The 20,942-nt window shown below is 35.8% G+C and overlaps 3 protein-coding genes across 3 annotated transcripts; all 3 read left to right on the top strand.

The window, feature by feature from the left end:
• Positions 1–41: 41 nt before the first annotated feature.
• apoc4 (apolipoprotein C-IV) lies at positions 42–1,144 on the top strand. The gene is made up of 4 exons (XM_084944798.1): positions 42–121; positions 381–426; positions 519–603; positions 803–1,144. The coding sequence occupies exons 1-4, from the start codon at positions 119–121 to the stop codon at positions 993–995; spliced, it is 327 nt and encodes a 108-aa protein (XP_084800924.1). The 5' UTR covers positions 42–118; the 3' UTR covers positions 996–1,144.
• A 785-nt stretch (positions 1,145–1,929) lies between these two features.
• On the top strand, positions 1,930–3,738 carry apoa2 (apolipoprotein A-II). Its single transcript, XM_084944797.1, has 4 exons — positions 1,930–2,045; positions 2,264–2,308; positions 2,821–3,052; positions 3,308–3,738. Exons 2-4 carry the CDS (start codon positions 2,266–2,268, stop codon positions 3,462–3,464), a joined length of 432 nt encoding a protein of 143 aa, XP_084800923.1. The 5' UTR covers positions 1,930–2,045; positions 2,264–2,265; the 3' UTR covers positions 3,465–3,738.
• A 2,091-nt stretch (positions 3,739–5,829) lies between these two features.
• apoc2 (apolipoprotein C-II) lies at positions 5,830–7,394 on the top strand. The gene is made up of 4 exons (XM_084945087.1): positions 5,830–5,900; positions 6,179–6,238; positions 6,642–6,801; positions 6,885–7,394. Exons 2-4 carry the CDS (start codon positions 6,190–6,192, stop codon positions 6,967–6,969), a joined length of 294 nt encoding a protein of 97 aa, XP_084801213.1. The 5' UTR covers positions 5,830–5,900; positions 6,179–6,189; the 3' UTR covers positions 6,970–7,394.
• Positions 7,395–20,942: the final 13,548 nt, after the last annotated feature.

Consider the following 20,942-nt stretch of genomic DNA (forward strand, 5'->3'; position numbering starts at 1 on the left):
ACTGATGAATGATCATCCGATCAGGACCAATGTTCACATTGCCAAGGTTACCAAATACAAATAAAGTGGCTAGATAACATTTGGTTCATTTAACTCCTGCTGACCAGAGCCAGAGGAAATGGTAAAATATATTCTTTTGATCATGGTAGTTTTAATGACAATGCACAAACTGACAAATCTTATTTTGAAATCTGTGTTTTTCTTGTAGCTGTCAAAGACAAAGAACCAGTATGTTTTGATATAATCTGCTGAGAACTTTGTTGTTTTTGCATCCAATGTGAACTCCATATGGACTGTGCGGACAAAGAGTTCTGTTATATTAATAACAATATCATGAACTGTTATGATGTATGTTTTTTTTTTTTAATTCTCCATGACAGCCCCATACGAAAGCACTTCTTTTCAGTCTTTTCTTACTAATGCAAGGTATGACTTTATACTATCTTCAGTATTGATTCTGTCATTTCTGATCACTTTTTGTTTTGTTCTAATTGACTGACAAGCATCTTTCTTTGCAGCATGTGGGCCACTTCTGGCCCAAATAGAGCCCACAAAAGAACCTGACTCACCAGGACTGCTGCAGAAGCTGGCAGAGAGGGTCAGGTATTTCAGAAAAAAAAAAACCCTGTTGACCACTGAATGCAGTTCATTCATAAGTTCAGACTAGAACTCTTTGTAAATGATCAGTAAATGATCAGAATTGTTAAAATATTTAGTTTGATTTCACTTATTGAGTCAAAAAGTTTGCACAATAACATATTTATTTGTGTATTATATGTACTTTGCTGCTTTTATCTCACAGGGCAGCCAAAAATAAAATCCTGGCGCTTGGGGCACTAACACAAGGCTTTGCTGGTGCTTATTATGAAGACCACATTCAACCGGTGACTGACAGCTATGTTGAATGGGCCTCTGGTGTCAAAAGCTCAGTGTGGGAGAGGATTCAGACTACCATCAGCCACTACACACCGTTTAACACAACTCAAGTTGATTAACTCACTCAACTGAGTAAATCAGTATTCTTACTAAACGTCATGGCTTCACTGCTGAAGTGATCATAATTTAATGTTTATCATTAGGCTTGTACTAATGTATGATGCATAAAAAAATCAAATGAGTTGTTAATAAATATCCGTGCAACATATCTGTTTGCCTCTGCTGCAGGTTTTAGAGTTTTTGTATTTGTTTGGTTGTTATTAAACAAAGAGCACACCAACTGAATCCGATTAACCAACATTTTGGTTTTGGTTTTAATCGAAGCTGAAAAGCTTGTCTTCTTGATTACGTGAGTACAAGTCACACACAGGTGCATTAATCGACAAGTAAAACAAATCTCAAGCATTAAATGGATGCATGTGGATATGTGAAAAATAAGGTTAAAAAGAAAAAGTGATGAAGATATACAGAGGAGAAACCTTTTTTAAAACACTATTGAAAAGAGAACTGACCACATTGCTGACAGGGTATTAGGGTGAAAGGTGAGGGCAGAATGCCCAGCAGCCATTGCTCAGTACAATGCGTTGGGGCAGGTTCTGAATGATTGACCTGTTGACCATTTGACACCAATATCTGAGTACATACTATAAAATCTGCTGTTAAAAAAGTGCTGATTATCAAGAGCCGACACAGTTAACATTATCTTTTGTCATAACAGATACAGACATATGAGCTGCTTAAGTTTTTTCTATAAAATGAGGTGTAATTGTTATGACATTCTGCAAACACGCAACGTCCACAGTGCCACAGTGCATCCTGCCATATGGATAAGGATAAACGTACATTTCAGAAAGATTACATAACAACTACGCCATATTTCCACATTCTGTATTTAAAGAATGTCACGTACACTGGACTTTGTGTAGGTGTATGTGTGTGTGTGTTTGCGTGCATGTGCATGCAAGCATGTGTGTGTATGCTCATCAGATGACGTTTGTTTGCAGTCCCCCCCTATATCTTCCTGTCCAGATGTGCGCTCTGAGTTACAGACAACTCGGTTTGAGAGAAGACTGTCACTTCTTGGATCTGTGCATCCAACACAACAGCAGGTAATCCCTTTTTCTTCCTGCAGCTGCCCTTGCAGCTTCTCTTCTGCAACTACAGAGTAGATTTCACTAAAACAGCTTTTCGTGAAATATTTAGGAAATGCAGTTTTGCTTTAAATGTTAGCAATTTAATCACCTTGTTCATGATCTTCAGTTGTTAAAATATGAAAACAATTCAATAAGTTGAAATGTGAATTTCATTTTTCACTTTTGTCTTTCAGAAATGAATGCAAAATATGTTTTTGCACTGATCTTGGTGCTGCAGGGTAAGTCACCCTGTAAACCTTAAATGTTCTGTAACAGTTAAGATTCAGTCAGGCTTTTGAGCAAATTGAGTTTGATGTGACTGTTTTTAATGATGTTTGATTGGCCCAGTCTAACATGCTTTTATTGCACTCAGGGATTTAATGAACACTGTGTCATGGATGAATATTGCATGTATTTATATGTAGCTGACATGCAACACAAGTGCTTAATTTTATAATACAGTGAGCTGCTGTAGCAGAAAATTTTCAAATTTAAATACTGACCAAGGAAATCTGATACTGAGAGTGAGGTGCCAAGATATGTGGGACAGTTTTTATTTGGCTTTTAAATAACATTTACACACTAACCCCCTAAACAGTTTAGTAAAATTTCCCAGTGCAACAATTAATCTTTTTTGTTGTCTCTTTTTAACATGTGTATACATCAGTAATTATTGAATTTACTTGCAACTGTTTTAATAGTACTAGTTCTCATCTCTCTCTCTAAAAGTCTCAACTCTTTTGCCTTCCAGTCTCCATGAGCCTGTGTGCACTTCCCGAACCATCGCCAGAAATGGTTGAGTTATATAACACCCACAAAGCCACATTCATGAAGAGACTGATGAATTTTTACAACAAGGTGCACGCTGCTGCCACTCCCGTTGTGGAGGGCATACGTGACAATGAGCGTTCACAGGATGTCAGGGAATTTGCTGAAAATGTGCAGAGCAAGCCTGAGTACCAAGCCTTTGTGAAAGTTGCCTCGTAAGTTTTCACCTATCACTATCCTAGTAACGCTTAATGTTTCACAGGCGGCTCCAAAAGAAAATAAACCTTTGTAAGCTGCTAATGTCATTACTTGAAACATAATTTGCTATTAGATGCTACTTAATTAATGTTTAGATTTCACAATTTCAGCACAAACACATACAGACAGTTTTTATGGTTCTGTTGATTTATTTGGTAAATTCTTCAATCATGGATACTTTTAAAATCATCCATTTTTCCTCTTTTCATCAGTGCTATCGGTCAGGAAGCAATTCCCTTAGTGGACAGGGCTCGTACAGCAGCACTGGGTGTCTATGAATACTACCTGCGCCCCCACATTGGCATCACCCTGGGCAGGGGCATTGACCACGCTAAATCAATCCTGGACGAAGTCCTGCCTGCTGAGTAAAGAAGACCAACTGGAGCAAACTGCCTCTCAGCAGCCCTTGTTAGATGATAGGTCATAGTAACTACACCGGAGAAGAAGAATACAAATACTATTCTTTGCCTCTTTTAAATCAAAATACTTGTCCAATCATGCAGAGTTAAAACCATGAAAAACATGTCAACACCACATATGCAAATTGTGCATGTACAGTATTTTATGTTTGAAACACTAACCAGAGTTTGTGTGTGACTGTGTATGTAATGTGGGCGTGTTCAATAAAATGAAGTGAAAACTCTGTGAAATATGTTTCTTCATATACACTCAGATCCTCTCCTGTTATGATACAAGGAAAAAGTTCCAGGCTTTGATAATTCTGTTATTTCCTAATCTTCTAATGTATCTTTTAAAGTATGTATAGAGTTTTTTCATACATTTCATACTTTTAATTATGAAGAAAACACATTATTTATTACAACATAAATTTAAAAAGAAAACTCAATTAAACACCATGGGTTTTTTTACTCACTGTGGTTTTGCAGTGAGCTGTCCCCTTGATAAAACTGGAAATATAATGAAAATGTGGTGCTTTAAACACAAGCTAATAATATCATTAATACCCTGAAATAAGTCAAACTCTGTCTCCTGAACAGTGAATTTGTATAATCCCATATGAAAACTTTTTTTAGTGACAGAAATACTGAAAACACATTATTAATGTGTCTTTTGTATCTTTACATAAATTGATTGTTAACCTAAAATTACTGAAGAGAACTGTACAATAATCTCAGACGTTTTTATTTGAATTAACTTTCCATAATTTGAATATTGATACAGGTTTCCTGTTGAACAGCACTTTGCAAGAACATATGGAATATCTGCCTTATTCTACTCATATGAGCAGCAAACAAATACTCTTCCTGTGTTCACAACAGCAGAAATCACTGATTGAATTTATAATGCAATAATACACCAATGTTATTTTCAGCTACAGCAATAACCATGCCGAGATGAGCCATCACAGCGTTTATTCAGTTGGATTGAATCAAAAGTGCAAATTCTCAAACAGTTTGAACCCTACTGCTGCCCACAGCTGCACTCAACTGACCTGAGTTCTTGGGGTCGCACACAACATGACATGTGAGACTGGAACACATGATTGGATTGAATGTTTACTTAGGCCTCCATCAACATGTAGACATCGCAGGGGAAAGCACTTAGCTCCAACAAATAAAAGAGATAAAACAGGTTTTTTTTGTCACATTAACAATTATTCCCAGCACAAACTGAAATGTTGATAAACCTGTCCCCTCGTGAATTCTGTCTTCTCCAAAAAGAGATCTAAACATCTCACAAATATTTTCGTAGGTCAGAATTTTATTTGAAATTGTTTCCTCATAAAATTGTTTTTACTCTGGCTAAAAAACAAACCAAAAAAAAAGCATGTGACTGATATTGACAAAGCTGTCTGGACTCTGAATTCTGTTCACCAAATGTTCACCCATGGCAAGCAAGAAACTGTCACTTATTACCCAGAGCCACAATATTTACTTTAATATATAACCACAGCCTCGAGGCTAAAAAGACAGATTTTGTCTCAAGAATGAATATTATAATTATGTTATAATTATTAGGGAAAATAGGAAATAAAGAGCACATGAGGACAAAACAACATAACATGAACAGCCAGCTTTAGACTTGTATTTTCATTTCAAATTGAAAAGAATCAAGACGGGGATTCAATGTTTTCCGCATGTAACTGTGACCAAACTTCTCCTTTCCTGAAGGTTTTTGAAGAGACATGTGGAAAGAGATTGTTTTTGTTCTAAAAAAAAAACCCTAAAAAAATAAAATAAATAAATTCTTAAGAGTTTTCAATGCAACACCATATATTCATTAATGCGGCCTAACTGTTTCATAACCAGAATCAGTGTGGGTGATGTGTTCAGCACACTTTAGACTTTGGACCATTTTAAAAGGACTTGGGACTGTTGCAGTGTGTCATGAATGACTGAGTCTTGTTATACAAATCTAAAGTGCCTCCTTATGTAGACTGTGAACAGCAAAAGGAGTAACAGTCTGCTGATACTGACCTTATCAATGGAAAAGAATTGACTGGGCCACATTTATTTGTCAGTATTCTTCTACAATGCTGTTTTCAGTCTATACTATGAAAGTCACTCCTGACCACAGCTGTGCTACCACTGTTATAAGTACCTTGTCACGCTTTATTCACTATCCTTGTATTTGCATTATCCCAATATCTGCTTTATCAAGACACAATGATGAACCACTCCAAAAAAACGCACAGCTGACAGCAGTCCAGGTTTATCTCCCACAGAGTGCACTTTGGCTCTGAGAGCAACAAGTCACCACTTTTACACTCCTATATAAACAGGCTGGGCCGGCACTACCTCTTACTTTGCTTTCTTTTCACAGTCACTTCTGCAGAGGAATAGAGTGAGTACCAACACTTTTGATTCATTTACTGAGCAGTTTTAAAATAGACGCATGCTGTTTCACTGTATATGAGAAAAAGCCGAAAGATGACCTAACCGTTTGGGAGATTTGGGGAGATCTTCTGTGTTTTAATGTTAGAAGTGGACTAAAACAACATATATGCACAGTTAATATAACAAACACATCGGCTGGATGAGTGGGTAAATCTTGGACAATGTCTCACCCTAGTGGATGGAAAGAAGGAAGCTTCAAATGTTTTTTTTCCTCTACATTCACAGATCCAAGGACCATGAATAAGCTGCTGGTCATCACTGTGCTTGTTGCACTTTTTGCACTCAGTAAGTTTGTCCTCAGAGAGTAAAACCAACAACACCAATATATAATATACCAGGAGGTTTTTATGAGTCAGTGATAATAAAACTTTAAGCTTTTCAATCCTAACCTGTTTGTAACATAAGCGAGATCTCTACAGAGTAATAATGAGCACATTCAGTTCAAGAAAATGGATACAAACCAGATGACTAAATGATATGTTTTTGTTTTTCATTTTGGTTAAAACTGAAATTCACATCACATATTCTGATATAGAAAAGCTATTGAATGCATTGACATACCATCTTTAGCAGGAAATGAAGTTTTGTTTTAAGTGAAGACATTAGGGTGAAAAACTTTTCTTCTTCTCTGTCTTTTTTGCCTCTCGTGTCTTTAACCCTCTAACTAATGTGGCCTGTTTTTGCATAGGTGCTGAAAGCTTCCGTGTGCCAAGGCAGGTTGATGAGGAAGAGCAAGGGACCATCACAAAAATAACAGATACTGTCAAGTCCTACTATGCAGGTGCGGTCAACACTGCCAGTGATTACCTGGAACAGATCAAAGGCCTGAAGCTGGAGGAGAAGGCAAAGTAAGACATTTTGATATTAAGATGAATTCAAAAAAACTTTCATTTTAATCTATAACTGCTCTCATTCTGTGTTTTTACCACAGGAATCTTTACACTGAAACTTCCAACATTATGAGCACCTATCTTGGCATTGCACAGGACCAGCTTTACCATATTTTTCACCATTAATAGTGAAAAAAAAGTTATCCAATGACCTCCACAACGTTACATGGTTGTGTAAGGACTTTCAACCTACACAAGAAAGGTTCAGAATTCATTTTACATTCTGTCCTTGGCGATACTCTCCCCACACGCAAGTGTCAAACTCTCTAACACAATGGACGAGGTGCATTTTGTAGCACTTTCTCAATCCACTGCATTGGAGGTAAATAATGATAACCACCCAATGGGGACTTTAGCCCTTTGAAAAACAACTAAGAGCTTGGAATGAGGAAATGGCCATGAGAATTTGGCAAGCACAAGAAAGGGAGCATTTTAAGATCTGCTACCACCTGCTGATATGCTTGTTTCCTCACAGTACCATGGCATCTCTGAATAAATTTCAGTGTTTGTTATATCTTGAAATAAAATATTTATACTGAAAAAAACATAAACAGGTGTCTTTGGTTGGTACATGGTATTTTTGTGAAGTGTTTGATGTAGTAAATTCAGCCCATTTTGCCCCTGTCTGTTTGTGTAAGATCGGTGTCATCTTTCAACTCAGTGATGCAAAAGGTCGTGATTTTGTCTGAACGAATCTGCAGTGAGACACGAGACTTTTATCGGCTCAGGCAGCACAAGAACAGAGGCTTCTGTTGTAATTAATAATGGATGAAAAGAAACAACATGCAAAATGTGAGCGGCGGGAAATTGACAGAGATGAATAAACAACAAAGACTCTGAAGTTTGTTTTATGGATACTAACAATCAGTGATGCAAGAGCAAGTGATTTTTAATTAATGCACAAATCTACAACATGCGGCTTCTTCTGAAGCTATTACCAACAGAAACAAACCAAGCAAAAAAAAATCTGCTTTAAAGAATCTTGTCTTGTGTAGTCGTTGCAAAGGATCTAAACTGCATCAGAGAAGCACAGAACAAACTAGAAAAATTTGCATTTCCTGCGAAAATGCAGTGTGGATGCTTAAAGCTGAAGCTGTATGCAAAAACTAGCTGAAAAAGCTGAAAAGTTGCAGAAATTGTAAAAACTTTGCAGAAGCAAAGGAACTTTGCGAAAATGGAATAACTTAGCAGAACTGCAATATCTTAGAGGAAACATAATACTTGGCAGAAATACAATAGCATAGCAGAACTTAGCAGAAATATTGTAACTTACCAGAAACTTGATAACTTCTCAAAAATACAAGAATTTAGGAGAAATAGTATAAGTTAACAGAAAGAATATATTTAGCCAAAAATACTTAAGCATTACAGAAACACTATGATTTAGAAAAATAGTACAGCAGAGCAGAAATACTGTGATTTACCAGAGACACTGTGATGAACTATGAATATTGTCATTTTAAATTAATACTATGTTTTAGCACAAATACTATAATTTGACAGAAATACTATCATTTGGCAGAAATACTATGTTTCAGCACAAATACTCTGGTTGAGCACAAATATTATAACATAGGAGAAATACAATTATATAGCAGAAATGCTATATTTAGAAAGAAAAATATAATATAGTAGAAATACTATGATTTAGCAGTAATACTGTAATCAGCACATATACTGTAACATGACAGAAATTCCTCCACTTAGTAGTAATACTATAACATAACACAAATGTTATGATTTGGCACAAAAACCATGATTTGGCAAAAATACTATGATTTAGCAGAAATACTACATTTAGCAGAAATACTATATTAAGCACAAATCCTATAAAAAGCAGAAATACTATATTAAGCACAAATCCTATAAAAAGCAGAAATACTATATTAAGCAATATGAATATCCTATGAAAATCCTATAAAAAGCAGAAATACTGTACTATGATTTGGTAGAAAAACTATAATTATTAGAAATACTATATTTGGTAGAAATACTATGTTTTGGCAGAAATACTATATTTAGCTCAAATCCTATAAAATAGCAGAAATAGTATGACTTAGCAGAAATACTGTATTTAGCACAAGTACCAGAAAGTAGCAGAAATACTATGATTTAGCAGAAATACTATGATTGAGCAGACGTAATAAGATGTAGTAAAAGTACTTTGATTTAACAGAAATACAATTATGGAGGAGTAATACTTTAAAATGGGAGAAATATTGATAGACACACACATACACAGAGCCTAAAGGGAAGAGTATTTGTGCCATGGAGTGTTAACAAGAATGTGAGGTCCATATTAGAAAAGCTGGTAAAATGCTAAAAGTTTGCAGAATTGTAATAAATGATGAATATGAATTACTGGTCTGTGACAGTGTATTAATTTGTAGTGAAAAAAACATGTTGACGAAGGTGGAATCGAACCCACAACCTTTGTGTTGCAGACCCGTGTCATTACCAACTGCGCCACTGGGAAAGAGAGCGGGTACCTTGAAAAACAGGGTAATGAGCAGTCAGAATTAGATCGGGGTGAGAGGCGAAAAATGCCGTTTTTTGGAGTTACAAAGCGTCGTGTAACTCAAAAACTAGGTGGACTAGAAGCATAATTCTTATACTGGGTGAATCAGCGGACTTTGGTGTACTTTGACTGCGATTTTCATTGCTCTTTGTACAACCGTCGCTGAGATATGACGAGAGAGGAAACGGCAGACCTCAGATATAATTGGCTGGCTGGGAAGCCGTGCAGGCCCTGATTTGTGGATTTGAATTCCTCAGCCCTCAGATATGATTGGCTGGCTTAGAAGCCATGAAGGCCCCAATATGCAAATTTGAATGCCTCAGCCCACATATATGATTGGCTGGTTGTGCAGGCCCTGATATGAAAATTTGAATATTACAGTCCTCACAGAGGAATGATTCCCTGGGGACCTGGCAGAAATATATAGAAATAGTATGATTAAGCATAAATACTACATTTAGTAGAAATACTATATTTTACCACAAATACTATAAAAAGCAGAAATACTAAAATTTAGCAGAAATACTATATTAAGCACAAATCCTATAAAAAGGAGAAAAAGTATGATTAAGCATAAATAATACATTTAGTAGAAATACTATGTTTTAGCACAAATCCTACAAAAAGCAGAAATACTATATTAAGCAATATAAATATACTATAAAAATCCTATAAAAAGCAAAAATACTGTACTATTTGGTAGAAAAACTATAATTAATGAGAAATACTATATTTGGCAGAAATAGTATATTTAGCACAAATCTTATAAAATAGCAGAAATAGTATGATTTAGCACAATAGTAATAACTTAAACAGAAAAATTGGAAAAGGAAAATGGACAGCTGAAAAAATGCTGAACATGCTGAGGGTCCCTAAATATACTTGATAAATGAAAAAAAATCAGCAAAAAAATATATAACAGCCACACAATCACAAATATGTACACATAAGGAAACACACATGCACAGAGAGACACACACACAAGATCCAGTTCAGTCAACCAGTCTAAATATATTGAATTTGAATCTTACAATGAGATCATCCCATAAAAAGGCTTTCTCTCTCTCTCTCTCTCTCTCTGTAGCACACACACACACACACACACACACACACACACACACAGGGAGAGAGAAGCAAGTTTTAAGTCAAGCAGCCTGGGAGCTGCTGAATTTGAATCCACCAATCAGAGAGGCTGTGTACTTTTTCCCGCCAAAACAGGTGCACGCAGCACAGAGAGACACAGGATTTTTGCAGTCTATTTCTCATAGTGACGACTCCCCTCAAACAAATGACCATAATTTCCTAACCGTAGGGGCTAGAACGGTCATTCTTACACCGTTTTGTTCAGAAGAGATGAGGGAATCTTCCAGTGTTGACAATTTATCATTAAAATATGAATTATTAAAGATATTTGACTTCTAATGCACCATAATGGAGTAGAGCGAAGCAAAAACTGCCTTGACTTGCCCTCAAACAACACTTTGGAACTTGAAATCTATTTGAAGCATCGATATCATTCTTTCACCGTAAGAGACAGCAGGCTTTGGTGAACAGTCATGGAAATTTTCAGGTCTTTGTGGAAATCTATCAAAAAGATATGACGAGAGAAAAAAGTGGTTCATTTCCAGAGTTTGAAATCTGAAGAAATCCGAGCGAAGGACGAATTTCCTACCCTCAAACAAACGTAATTCATGGCCAAATGGTAATAGGTGAGAAAACAATTCTTGAATTGTGAGCGTCAGGAGTGTCTGAAGATATACCGGGACAAGCCTTATGTCTTAACTTCGCTTCGTTAAGGAGATATGACGATTCGAATATGCCTCTCATTACAGAAATCCAGCGGTGATTTTGAACAAACTCTCCATTGACTTTCTATGGAGAGTTTTCCGACTTTGTGTTGGTCAGAGGAGATTTGCCAAAATTCTATAAATCCCACAACAATGATAGTGACATTTTCTGAAAGCCAGCAAAAATACCTACGTTTTGATGTATAATTTGTGGAAGTTGAGTGAAAATTGAGCAAATAGCAAGAAGTTGTTCGGACATGGAGAGAAGACTGCAAAAGCTTCAGTGGCACACTGGAAGCCAAGAGCATAGCAACCATAACAACGCATGTATTTTGTGAAAAATCACAATTGTGCAACTCAAAACTTTAAGAGGCATAAAAGTAAAACGGTAAAAGATTTGAAAAAGCTGAATAATACATGAATAGCCCAATAATTTGTGAACATTTTAAAGTTTGAATGGTTGTTCTAGGCGAAAGTATGAGGAAGTAGTTAAGTTTCAAAAACAAGCAAATTTTAGCAGAATTGCAGAAGTTTCCCATTCATTTCAATGGGACAAATTAAAGGAAAAAAGCTTAATATTTTAAAAAATATAATAGTTATAAATACCAAAAGTCATACCAGTCTTAAGAAGAAAAAGCTGAATAGTTTAAAATTTGAACGGTGAAAATAGCACAAAAATTGTAGAAGTAGTTAAAGTCCAAAAAACGTACGGAAGCAACTAGAATAATAACTAGAAAAATTTGCATTTCCTGCGAAAATGCAGTGTGGATGCTTTAAAGCTGAAGCTGTATGCAAAAAGTAGCTGAAAAAGCTGAAAAGTTGCAGAAATTGTAAAAACTTTGCAGAAGCAAAGGAACTTTGCTAAAATGGAATAACTTAGCAGAACTGCAATATCTTAGAGGAAACATAATACTTGGCAGAAATACAATAGCATAGCAAAACTTAGCAGAAATAATGTAACTTACCAGAAACATGATAACTTCTCAAAAATACAAGAATTTAGGAGAAATAGTATAAGATAACAGAAAGAATATATTTAGCCAAAAATACTTAAGCATTACAAAAACACTATGATTTAGAAAAATAGTACAACAGAGCAGAAATACTGTGATTTACCAGAGACACTGTGATGAACTATGAATATTGTCATTTTGAATTAATACTATGTCTTAGCACAAATACTATAATTTGACAGAAATACTATCATTTGGCAGAAATACTATGTTTCAGCACAAATACTCTGGTTTACCACAAATATTATAACATAGCAGAAATATAATTATATAGCAGAAATGCTATATTTAGAAAAAAAAATATAATATAGTAGTAATACTATGATTTAGCAGAAATACTGTAATCAGCACATATACTGTAAAATGACAGATATTCCTCCACTTAGTAGTAATACTATAACATAAGACAAATGTTATGATTTGGCACAAAAACCATGATTTGGCAAAAATACTATGATTTAGCAGAAATACTATGATTGAGCAGAAGTACTAAGATGTAGTAAAAGTACTTTGATTTAACAGAAATACAATTATGGAGGAGTAATACTTTAAAATGGGAGAAATATTGATACACACACACATACACAGAGCCTAAAGGGAAGAGTATTTGTGCCATGGAGTGTTAACAAGAATGTGAGGTCCATATTAGAAAAGCTGGTAAAATGCTAAAAGTTTGCAGAATTGTAATAAATGATGAATATGAATTACTGGTCTGTGATAGTGTATTAATTTGTAGGGAAAAAAACATGTTGACTAAGGTGGAATCGAACCCACGACGTCTGGGTTGCAGACCCGTGTCATTACCAACTGCGCCACTGGGAAAGAGAGCGGGCGCTTTGAAAAACAGGGTGATGAGCAGTCAGAATCAGATCGCGGTGAGAGGCAAAAGCGCCGTTTTTTTGGAGTTACAAAACGTTGTGTAACTCAAAAACTAGGTGGACTAGAAGCATAATTCTTGTACTGGGTGAATCAGCGGACTTTGGTGTACTTTGACCGCGATTTTCATTGCTCTCTGTACATCCGTCGCTGAGATATGACGAGAGAAGAAACGGCAGACCTCAGATATGATTGGCTGGCTGGGAAGCCGTGCAGGCCCTGATATGTGCATTTGAATGTCTCAGTCCTCACAGAGGATTGGCTGCCTGGCAGAAATATATAGAAATAGTATGATTAAGCATAAATACTACATTTAGCAGAAATACTATATTAAGCACAAATCCTATAAAAAGCAGACATATTATATTAAGCACAAATACTATAAAAAGCAGACATACTATATTAAGCACAAATACTATAAAAAGCAGACATACTATATTAAGCACAAATCCTATAAAAAGCAGACATACTATATTAAGCACAAATACTATAAAAAGCAGGAATACTGTGCTATGATTTGGGAGAAAAACTATAATTATTAGAAATACTATATTTGGTAGAAATACTATATTTGGCAGAAATACTATATTTACCTCAAATCCTATAAAATAGCAGAAATAGTATGATTTAGCAGAAATACTGTATTTAGCACAAGTACCAAAAAGTAGCAGAAATACTATGATTTAGCAGAAATACTATGATTGAGCAGAAGTACCAAGATGTAGTAAAAGTACTTTGATTTAACAGAAATACAATTATGGAGGAGTAATACTTTAACATGGGAGAAATATTGATACACATACACAGAGCCTAAAGGGAAGAGTATTTGTGCCATGGAGTGTTAACAAGAATGTGAGGTCCATATTAGAAAAGCTGGTAAAATGCTAAATGTTTGCAGAATTGTAATAAATGATGAATATGAATTACTGGTCTGTGATAGTGTATTAATTTGTAGGGAAAAAAACATGTTGACTAAGGTGGAATCGAACCCACGACGTCTGGGTTGCAGACCCGTGTCATTACCAACTGCGCCACTGGGAGAGAGAGCGGGCGCCTTGAAAAACAGGGTGATGAGCAGTCAGAATCAGATCGCGGTGAGAGGCAAAAAGTGCCGTTTTTTGGACTTACAAAACGTTGTGTAACTCAAAAACTAGGTGGACTAGAAACATGATTCTTGTACTGGGTGAATCAGCGGACTTTGGTGTACTTTGACCGCGATTTTCATTGCTCTCTGTACATCCGTCGCTGAGATATGACGAGAGAAGAAACGGCAGACCTCAGATATGATTGGCTGGCTGGGAAGCCGTGCAGGCCCTGATATGTGCATTTGAATGTCTCAGTCCTCACAGAGGATTGGCTGCCTGGCAGAAATATATAGAAATAGTATGATTAAGCATAAATACTACATTTAGCAGAAATACTATATTAAGCACAAATACTATAAAAAGCAAAAATGCTGTACTATGATTTGGTAGACAAACTATAATTAATAAGAAATACTATATTTGGCAGAAATACTAAATTAACACAAATCTTATAAAATAGGAGAAATAGTATGATTTAGCACAATAGTGATAACTTAAACAGAAAAATTGGAAAAGCAAAATGGACAGCTGAAAAAATGCTGAACATGCTGAGGGTCCCTAAAATATACTTGTTAAATGAAAAAAATCAGCAAAAAAATATATAACAGCCACACAATCACAAATATGGACACACATGCAAACACACATGCACAGAGAGACACACACACAAGATCCAATTCAGTCAAGCAGTCTAAATATATTGAATTTGAATCTTACAATGAGATCATCCCATAAAAAGGCTCTCTCTCTCTCTCTCTCTCACACACACACACACACACACACACACACACACACACACACACACACAAGATCCAATTCAGTCAAGCAGTCTAAATATATTGAATTTAAATCTTGCAATGAGATCATCCCATAAAAAGGCTCTCTCTCTCTCTCTCTCTCTGTCTCACACACACACACACACACACACACACACTCACACTCACACACATACACACACTCACACACACACACACTCACACTCACACACACACAGGGAGAGAGAAGTATGTTTCTAGGTCAAAGACTGGGAGCTGCTGAATTTGAATCCACCAATCAGAGAGCCTGTGCACTTTTTCCCGCCAAAACAGGTGCATGCAGCACAGAGAGACACAGGACTTTTGCAGTCTATTTCTCATAGTGACGACTCCCCTCAAACAAATGACCATAATTTCCTAACCGTAGGGGCTAGAACGGTCATTCTTACACCGTTTTGTTCAGAAGAGATGGGGGAATCTTCCAGTGTTGACAATTTATCATTAAAATATGAATTATTAAAGATATTTGACTTCTAATGCACCATAACTGAGTAGAGCGAAGCAAAAACTGCCTTGACCTGCCCTCAAACAACGCTTTGTAACTCTAAATCTATTTGGAGTATCGATATCATTCTTTCACCGTAAGAGACAGCAGGCTTTGGTGAACAGTCATGGAAATTTTCAGGTCTCTGTGGAAATCCATCAAAAAGATATGACGAGAGAAAAAAGTGGTTCATTTCCAGAGTTTGAAATCTGAAGAAATCTGAGCGAAGGACGAATTTCCTACCCTCAAACAAGTCCAACTCATTTCAGAACGGTAATAGGTGAGAAAAACATTCTTGAATTGTGAGCGTCAGGAGTGTCTGAAGATATACTGGGACAAGCCTCATGTTTGAACTTCGCTTCGTTAAGGAGATATGACGATTCGAATATGCCTCTCATTACAGAAATCCAGCGGTGATTTTGAACAAACTCTCCATTGACTTTCTATGGAGAGTTTTGAGACTTTGTGTTGGTCTGAGGAGATTTGCCAAAATTCTATAAATCTCACAACAATGATGGTGACATTTTCTGAAAGCCAGCAAAAATACCTACGTTTTGATGTATAATTTGTGGAAGTTGAGTGAAAATTGAGCAAGTAGCAAACAGTTGTTCGGACATGAAGAGAAGACTGCGAAACCTTCAGTGGCACACTGGAAGCCAAGTGCATAGCAACCATAACAACGCATGTATTTTGTGAAAAATCACAATTTTGCAACTGAAAACTTTAAGAGGCATAAAAGTAAAACGGTAAAAGATTTGAAAAAGCTGATTTATACCTGAATAGCCCAATAATTTGTGAACATTTTAAAGTTTGAATGGTTGTTCTACGTGAAAATATGAGGAAGTAGTTAAGTTGCAAAAACAAGAAAGTTTTAGCAGAATTCCCATTCATTTCAATGGGACAAATTAAAGGAAAAAAGTGGAATATTTTAAAAAGTATAATAGTGAAAAATACCAAAAGATATAGCCGGAAAGAGCAAAAATAGCAGAATAGTTTAAAAGTTGAACGGTGAAAATGGGCTGAAAATTGTGGAAGTAGTTAAGTGCCAAAAAGTGTACGGAAGCAACTAGAATAAAGTATAAAGAATAAAGAGAAACAGGAAAACAATAGTGTGGATGCCTTAAAGCATCCACACAATAATAATAACTAGAAAAATTTGCATTTCCTGCGAAAATGCAGTGTGGATGCTTTAAAGCTGAAGCTGTCTGCAAAAACTAGCTGAAAAAGCTGAAAAGTTGCAGAAATTGTAAAAACTTTGCAGAAGCAAAAGAAGTTTGCTAAAATGGAATAACTTAGCAGAACTGCAATATCTTAGAGGAAACATAATACTTGGCAGAAATGCAATAGCATAGCAGAACTTTGCAGAAATATTGTAACTTAGCAGAAACATGATAACTTCTCAAAAATACAAGAATTTAGGAGAAATAGTATAAGATAACAGAAAGAATATATTTAGCCAAAAATACTTAAGCATTACAGAAACACGATGATTTAGAAAAATAGTACAACATAGCAGAAATACTGTGATTTACCAGAGACACTGTGATGAACTATGAATATTGTAATTTTAAATCAATACTATGTCTTAGAACAAATACTATAATTTGACAGAAATACTATCATTTGGCAGAAATACTATGTTTCAGCACAATTACTCTGGTTTAGCACAAATATTATAATATAATTATATAGCAGAAATGCTATATTTAGAAAGAAAAATATAATATAGCAGAAATAGTATGATTTAGCAGAAATACTACAATATAGCATAATAACAATGATTTAGAACAAATACTATGATAGAGCAGAATAGTAATAACTTAAGAGAAAATACTGGAAAAGTAAGAAAAAAAAACGGAACATGGTTAAGTTCCCTCAAAACTAATTGTTGTTCACCTGTGAAAAAAAAAAAAAGAAATAAAAATAAATTTAAAAAACAAGAAGGAACAGCCAACAGATACACACAAAATCAAATATGTATACACAAATGCACAGAGAGAGAGACACACGGAGGGTCTATGCCAGTCAACCAGTCTGAATATATTATATTTTTTTCCAACAATGAGATGCTGCCCTAAAGACGGTCTCTCTCTCTCTCTCTCTCTCTCTCTCATGCACACACACACACACACACACACACACACACACACACACACACACACACAGGGAGAGAGAAGCAAGTTTTCAGTCAAGCAGCTTGGGAGCTGCTGAATTTGAATCCACCAATCAGAGAGCCTGTGCACTTTTTCGCGCCAAAACAGGTGCACGCAGCACAGAGAGACACAGGATTTTTGCAGTCTATTTCTCATAATGATGACTCCCCTCAAACAAATGACCATAATTTCCTAACCATAGGGGCTAGAACGGTCATTCTTACACCGTTTTGTTCAGAAGAGATTGGGGAATCTTCAAGTGTTGACAATTTATCATTAAAATATGAATTTTTAGAGATATATGACATGGATGACTTGTTGACTTAGAAGCCACGAATTCCCCAATATGCAAATTTGAATGCCTCAGCCCACATATATGATTGGCTGGCTGGGAAGCCGTGCAGGCCCTGATTTGTGGATTTGAATTCCTCAGCCCTCAGATATGATTGGCTGGCTTAGAAGCCATGAAGGCCCCAATATGCAAATTTGAATGCCTCAGCCCACATATATGATTGGCTGGGAAGCCGTGCAGGCCCTGATTTGAAAATGTGAATGTCTCAGTCCTCACAGAGGATTGGCTGCCTGGGGACCTGGTAGAAATATATAGAAATAGTATGATTAAGCATAAATACTACATTTAGTAGAAATACTATGTTTTAGCACAAATACTATAAAAAGAAGAAATACTATAATTTAGCAGAAATACTATATTAAGCAAAATAAAAATCCTATAAATATCCTTTAAAAAGCAAAAATACTGTACTATGATTTGGTAGAAAAACTATAATTAATCTGAAATACTATATTTGACAGAAATACTATATTGAGCACAAATCTTATAAAATAGCAGAAATAGTATGATTTAGCACAATAGTAATAACTTAAACAGAAAAATTGGAATAGCAAAATGGAAACCTTAAAAAATGCTGAACATGCTAAGGGTCCCTCAAATATACTTGTTAAATGAAAAAAAATGGCAAAAAAAATATAACAGCCACACAATCACAAATATGGAAACACACATGCACAGAGAGACACACACACAAGATCCAATTCAGTCAACCAGTCTAAATATATTGAATTTGAATCTTACAATGAGATCATCCCATAAAAAGGCTTTCTCTCTCTCTCTCTCTCTCTCTGTCACACAGACACACACACACACACACACACACACAAGATCCAATTCAGTCAACCAGTCTAAATATATTGGATTTGAATCTTACAATGAGATCATCCCATAAAAAGGCTTTCTCTCTCTCTCTCTCTCTCTCTCTCTCTCTGTCACACACACACACACACACACACACACACACACACACACACACACACACACACACAAACACACACTCACTCTCACACACAGAGGGTGAGAGAAGCAAGTTTCTATCTCAGTCAAGCAGGCTGGGAGCTGCTGAATTTGAATCCACCAATCAGAGAGCCTGTGCACTTTTTCCCGCCAAAACAGGTGCACGCAGCACAGAGAGACACAGGATTTTTGCAGTCTATTTCTCATAGTGACGACTCCCCTCAAACAAATGACCATAATTTCCTAACCGTAGGGGCTAGAACGGTCATTCTTACACCGTTTTGTTCAGAAGAGATGGGGGAATCTTCAAGTGTTGACAATTTGTCATTAAAATATGAATTTTTAGAGATATATGACATGGATGACTTGTAGACTTAGAAGCCACGAATTCCCCAATATGCAAATTTGAATGCCTCAGCCCACATATATGATTGGCTGGCTGGGAAGCCGTGCAGGCCCTGATTTGTGGATTTGAATTCCTCAGCCCTCAGATATGATTGGCTGGCTTAGAAGCCATGAAGGCCCCAATATGCAAATTTGAAAGCCTCAGCCCACATATATGATTGGCTGGGAAGCCGAGCAGGCCCTGATTTGAAAATTTGAATGTCTCAGTCCTCACAGAGGATTGGCTGCCTGGGGACCTGGCAGAAATATATAGAAATAGTATGAGTAAGCATAAATACTACATTTAGTAAAAATACTATGTTTTAGCACAAATAGTATAAAAAGCAGAAATACTATAATTTAGCAGAAATACTATATTAAGCACAAATCTTATAAAAAGCAGAAATACTATATGAGGCACAAATCCTATAAAAAGCAGAAATAGTATGATTAAGCATAAATACTACATTTAGTAGAAATACTATGTTTTAGCACAAATACTATAAAAAGAAGAAATACTATAATTTAGCAGAAATACTATATTAAGCACAAATCCTATAAAAAGCAGAAATACTATAATAAGCAATATAAATATCCTATAAAAATCCTATAAAAAGCAAAAATACTGTACTATGATTTGGTAGAAAAATTATAATTAATCAAAAATACTATATTTGGCACAAATCTTATAAAATAGCAGAAATAGTATGATTTAGCACAATAGTAATAACTTAAACAGAAAAATTGGAAAAGCAAAATGGACAGCTGAAAAAAGGGTGAGAGAAGTAAGTTTCTAGCTCAGTCAAGCTGCCTGGGAGCTGCTGAATTTGAATCCACCAATCAGAGAGCCTGTGCACTTTTTCCCGCCAAAACAGGTGCACGCAGCACAGAGAGAGACACAGGATTTTTGCAGTCTATTTCTCATAGTGACGACTCCCCTCAAACAAATGACCATAATTTCCTAACCGTAGGGGCTAGAACGGTCATTCTTACACCGTTTTGTTCAGAAGAGATGGGGGAATCTTCAAGTGTTGACAATTTATCATTAAAATATGAATTTTTAGAGATATGTGACATGGATGACTTGTTGACTTAGAAGCCACGAATTCCCCAATATGCAAATTTGAATGCCTCAGCCCACATATATGATTGGCTGGCTGGGAAGCCGTGCAGGCCCTGATTTGTGGATTTGAATTCCTCAGCCCTCAGATATGATTGGCTGGCTTAGAAGCCATGAAGGCCCCAATATGCAAATTTGAATGCCTCAGCCCACATATATGATTGGCTGGGAAGCCGTGCAGGACCTGATTTGAAAATTTGAATGTCTCAGTCCTCACAGAGGATTGGCTGCCTGGGGACCTGGCAGAAATATATAGAAATAGTATGATTAAGCATAAATACTACATTTAGTAGAAATACTATGTTTTAGCACAAATAATATAAAAAGCAGAAATACTATAATTTAGCAGAAATACTATATTAAGCACAAATCCTATAAAAAGCAGAAATACTGTACTATGATTTGGTAGAAAAATTATAATTAATCAGAAATACTATATTTGGCACAAATCGTATAAAAAGCAGAAATACTATATTAGGCACAAATCCTATAAAAAGCAGAAATAGTATGATTAAGCATAAATACTACATTTAGTAAAAATACTACATTTAGTAA

Source organism: Perissodus microlepis, chromosome 11 (genome assembly GCF_051167445.1).
Source record: "Perissodus microlepis isolate ML-2025 ecotype Zambia chromosome 11, ASM5116744v1, whole genome shotgun sequence".
Classification (NCBI taxonomy): Eukaryota; Metazoa; Chordata; class Actinopteri; order Cichliformes; family Cichlidae; genus Perissodus; species Perissodus microlepis.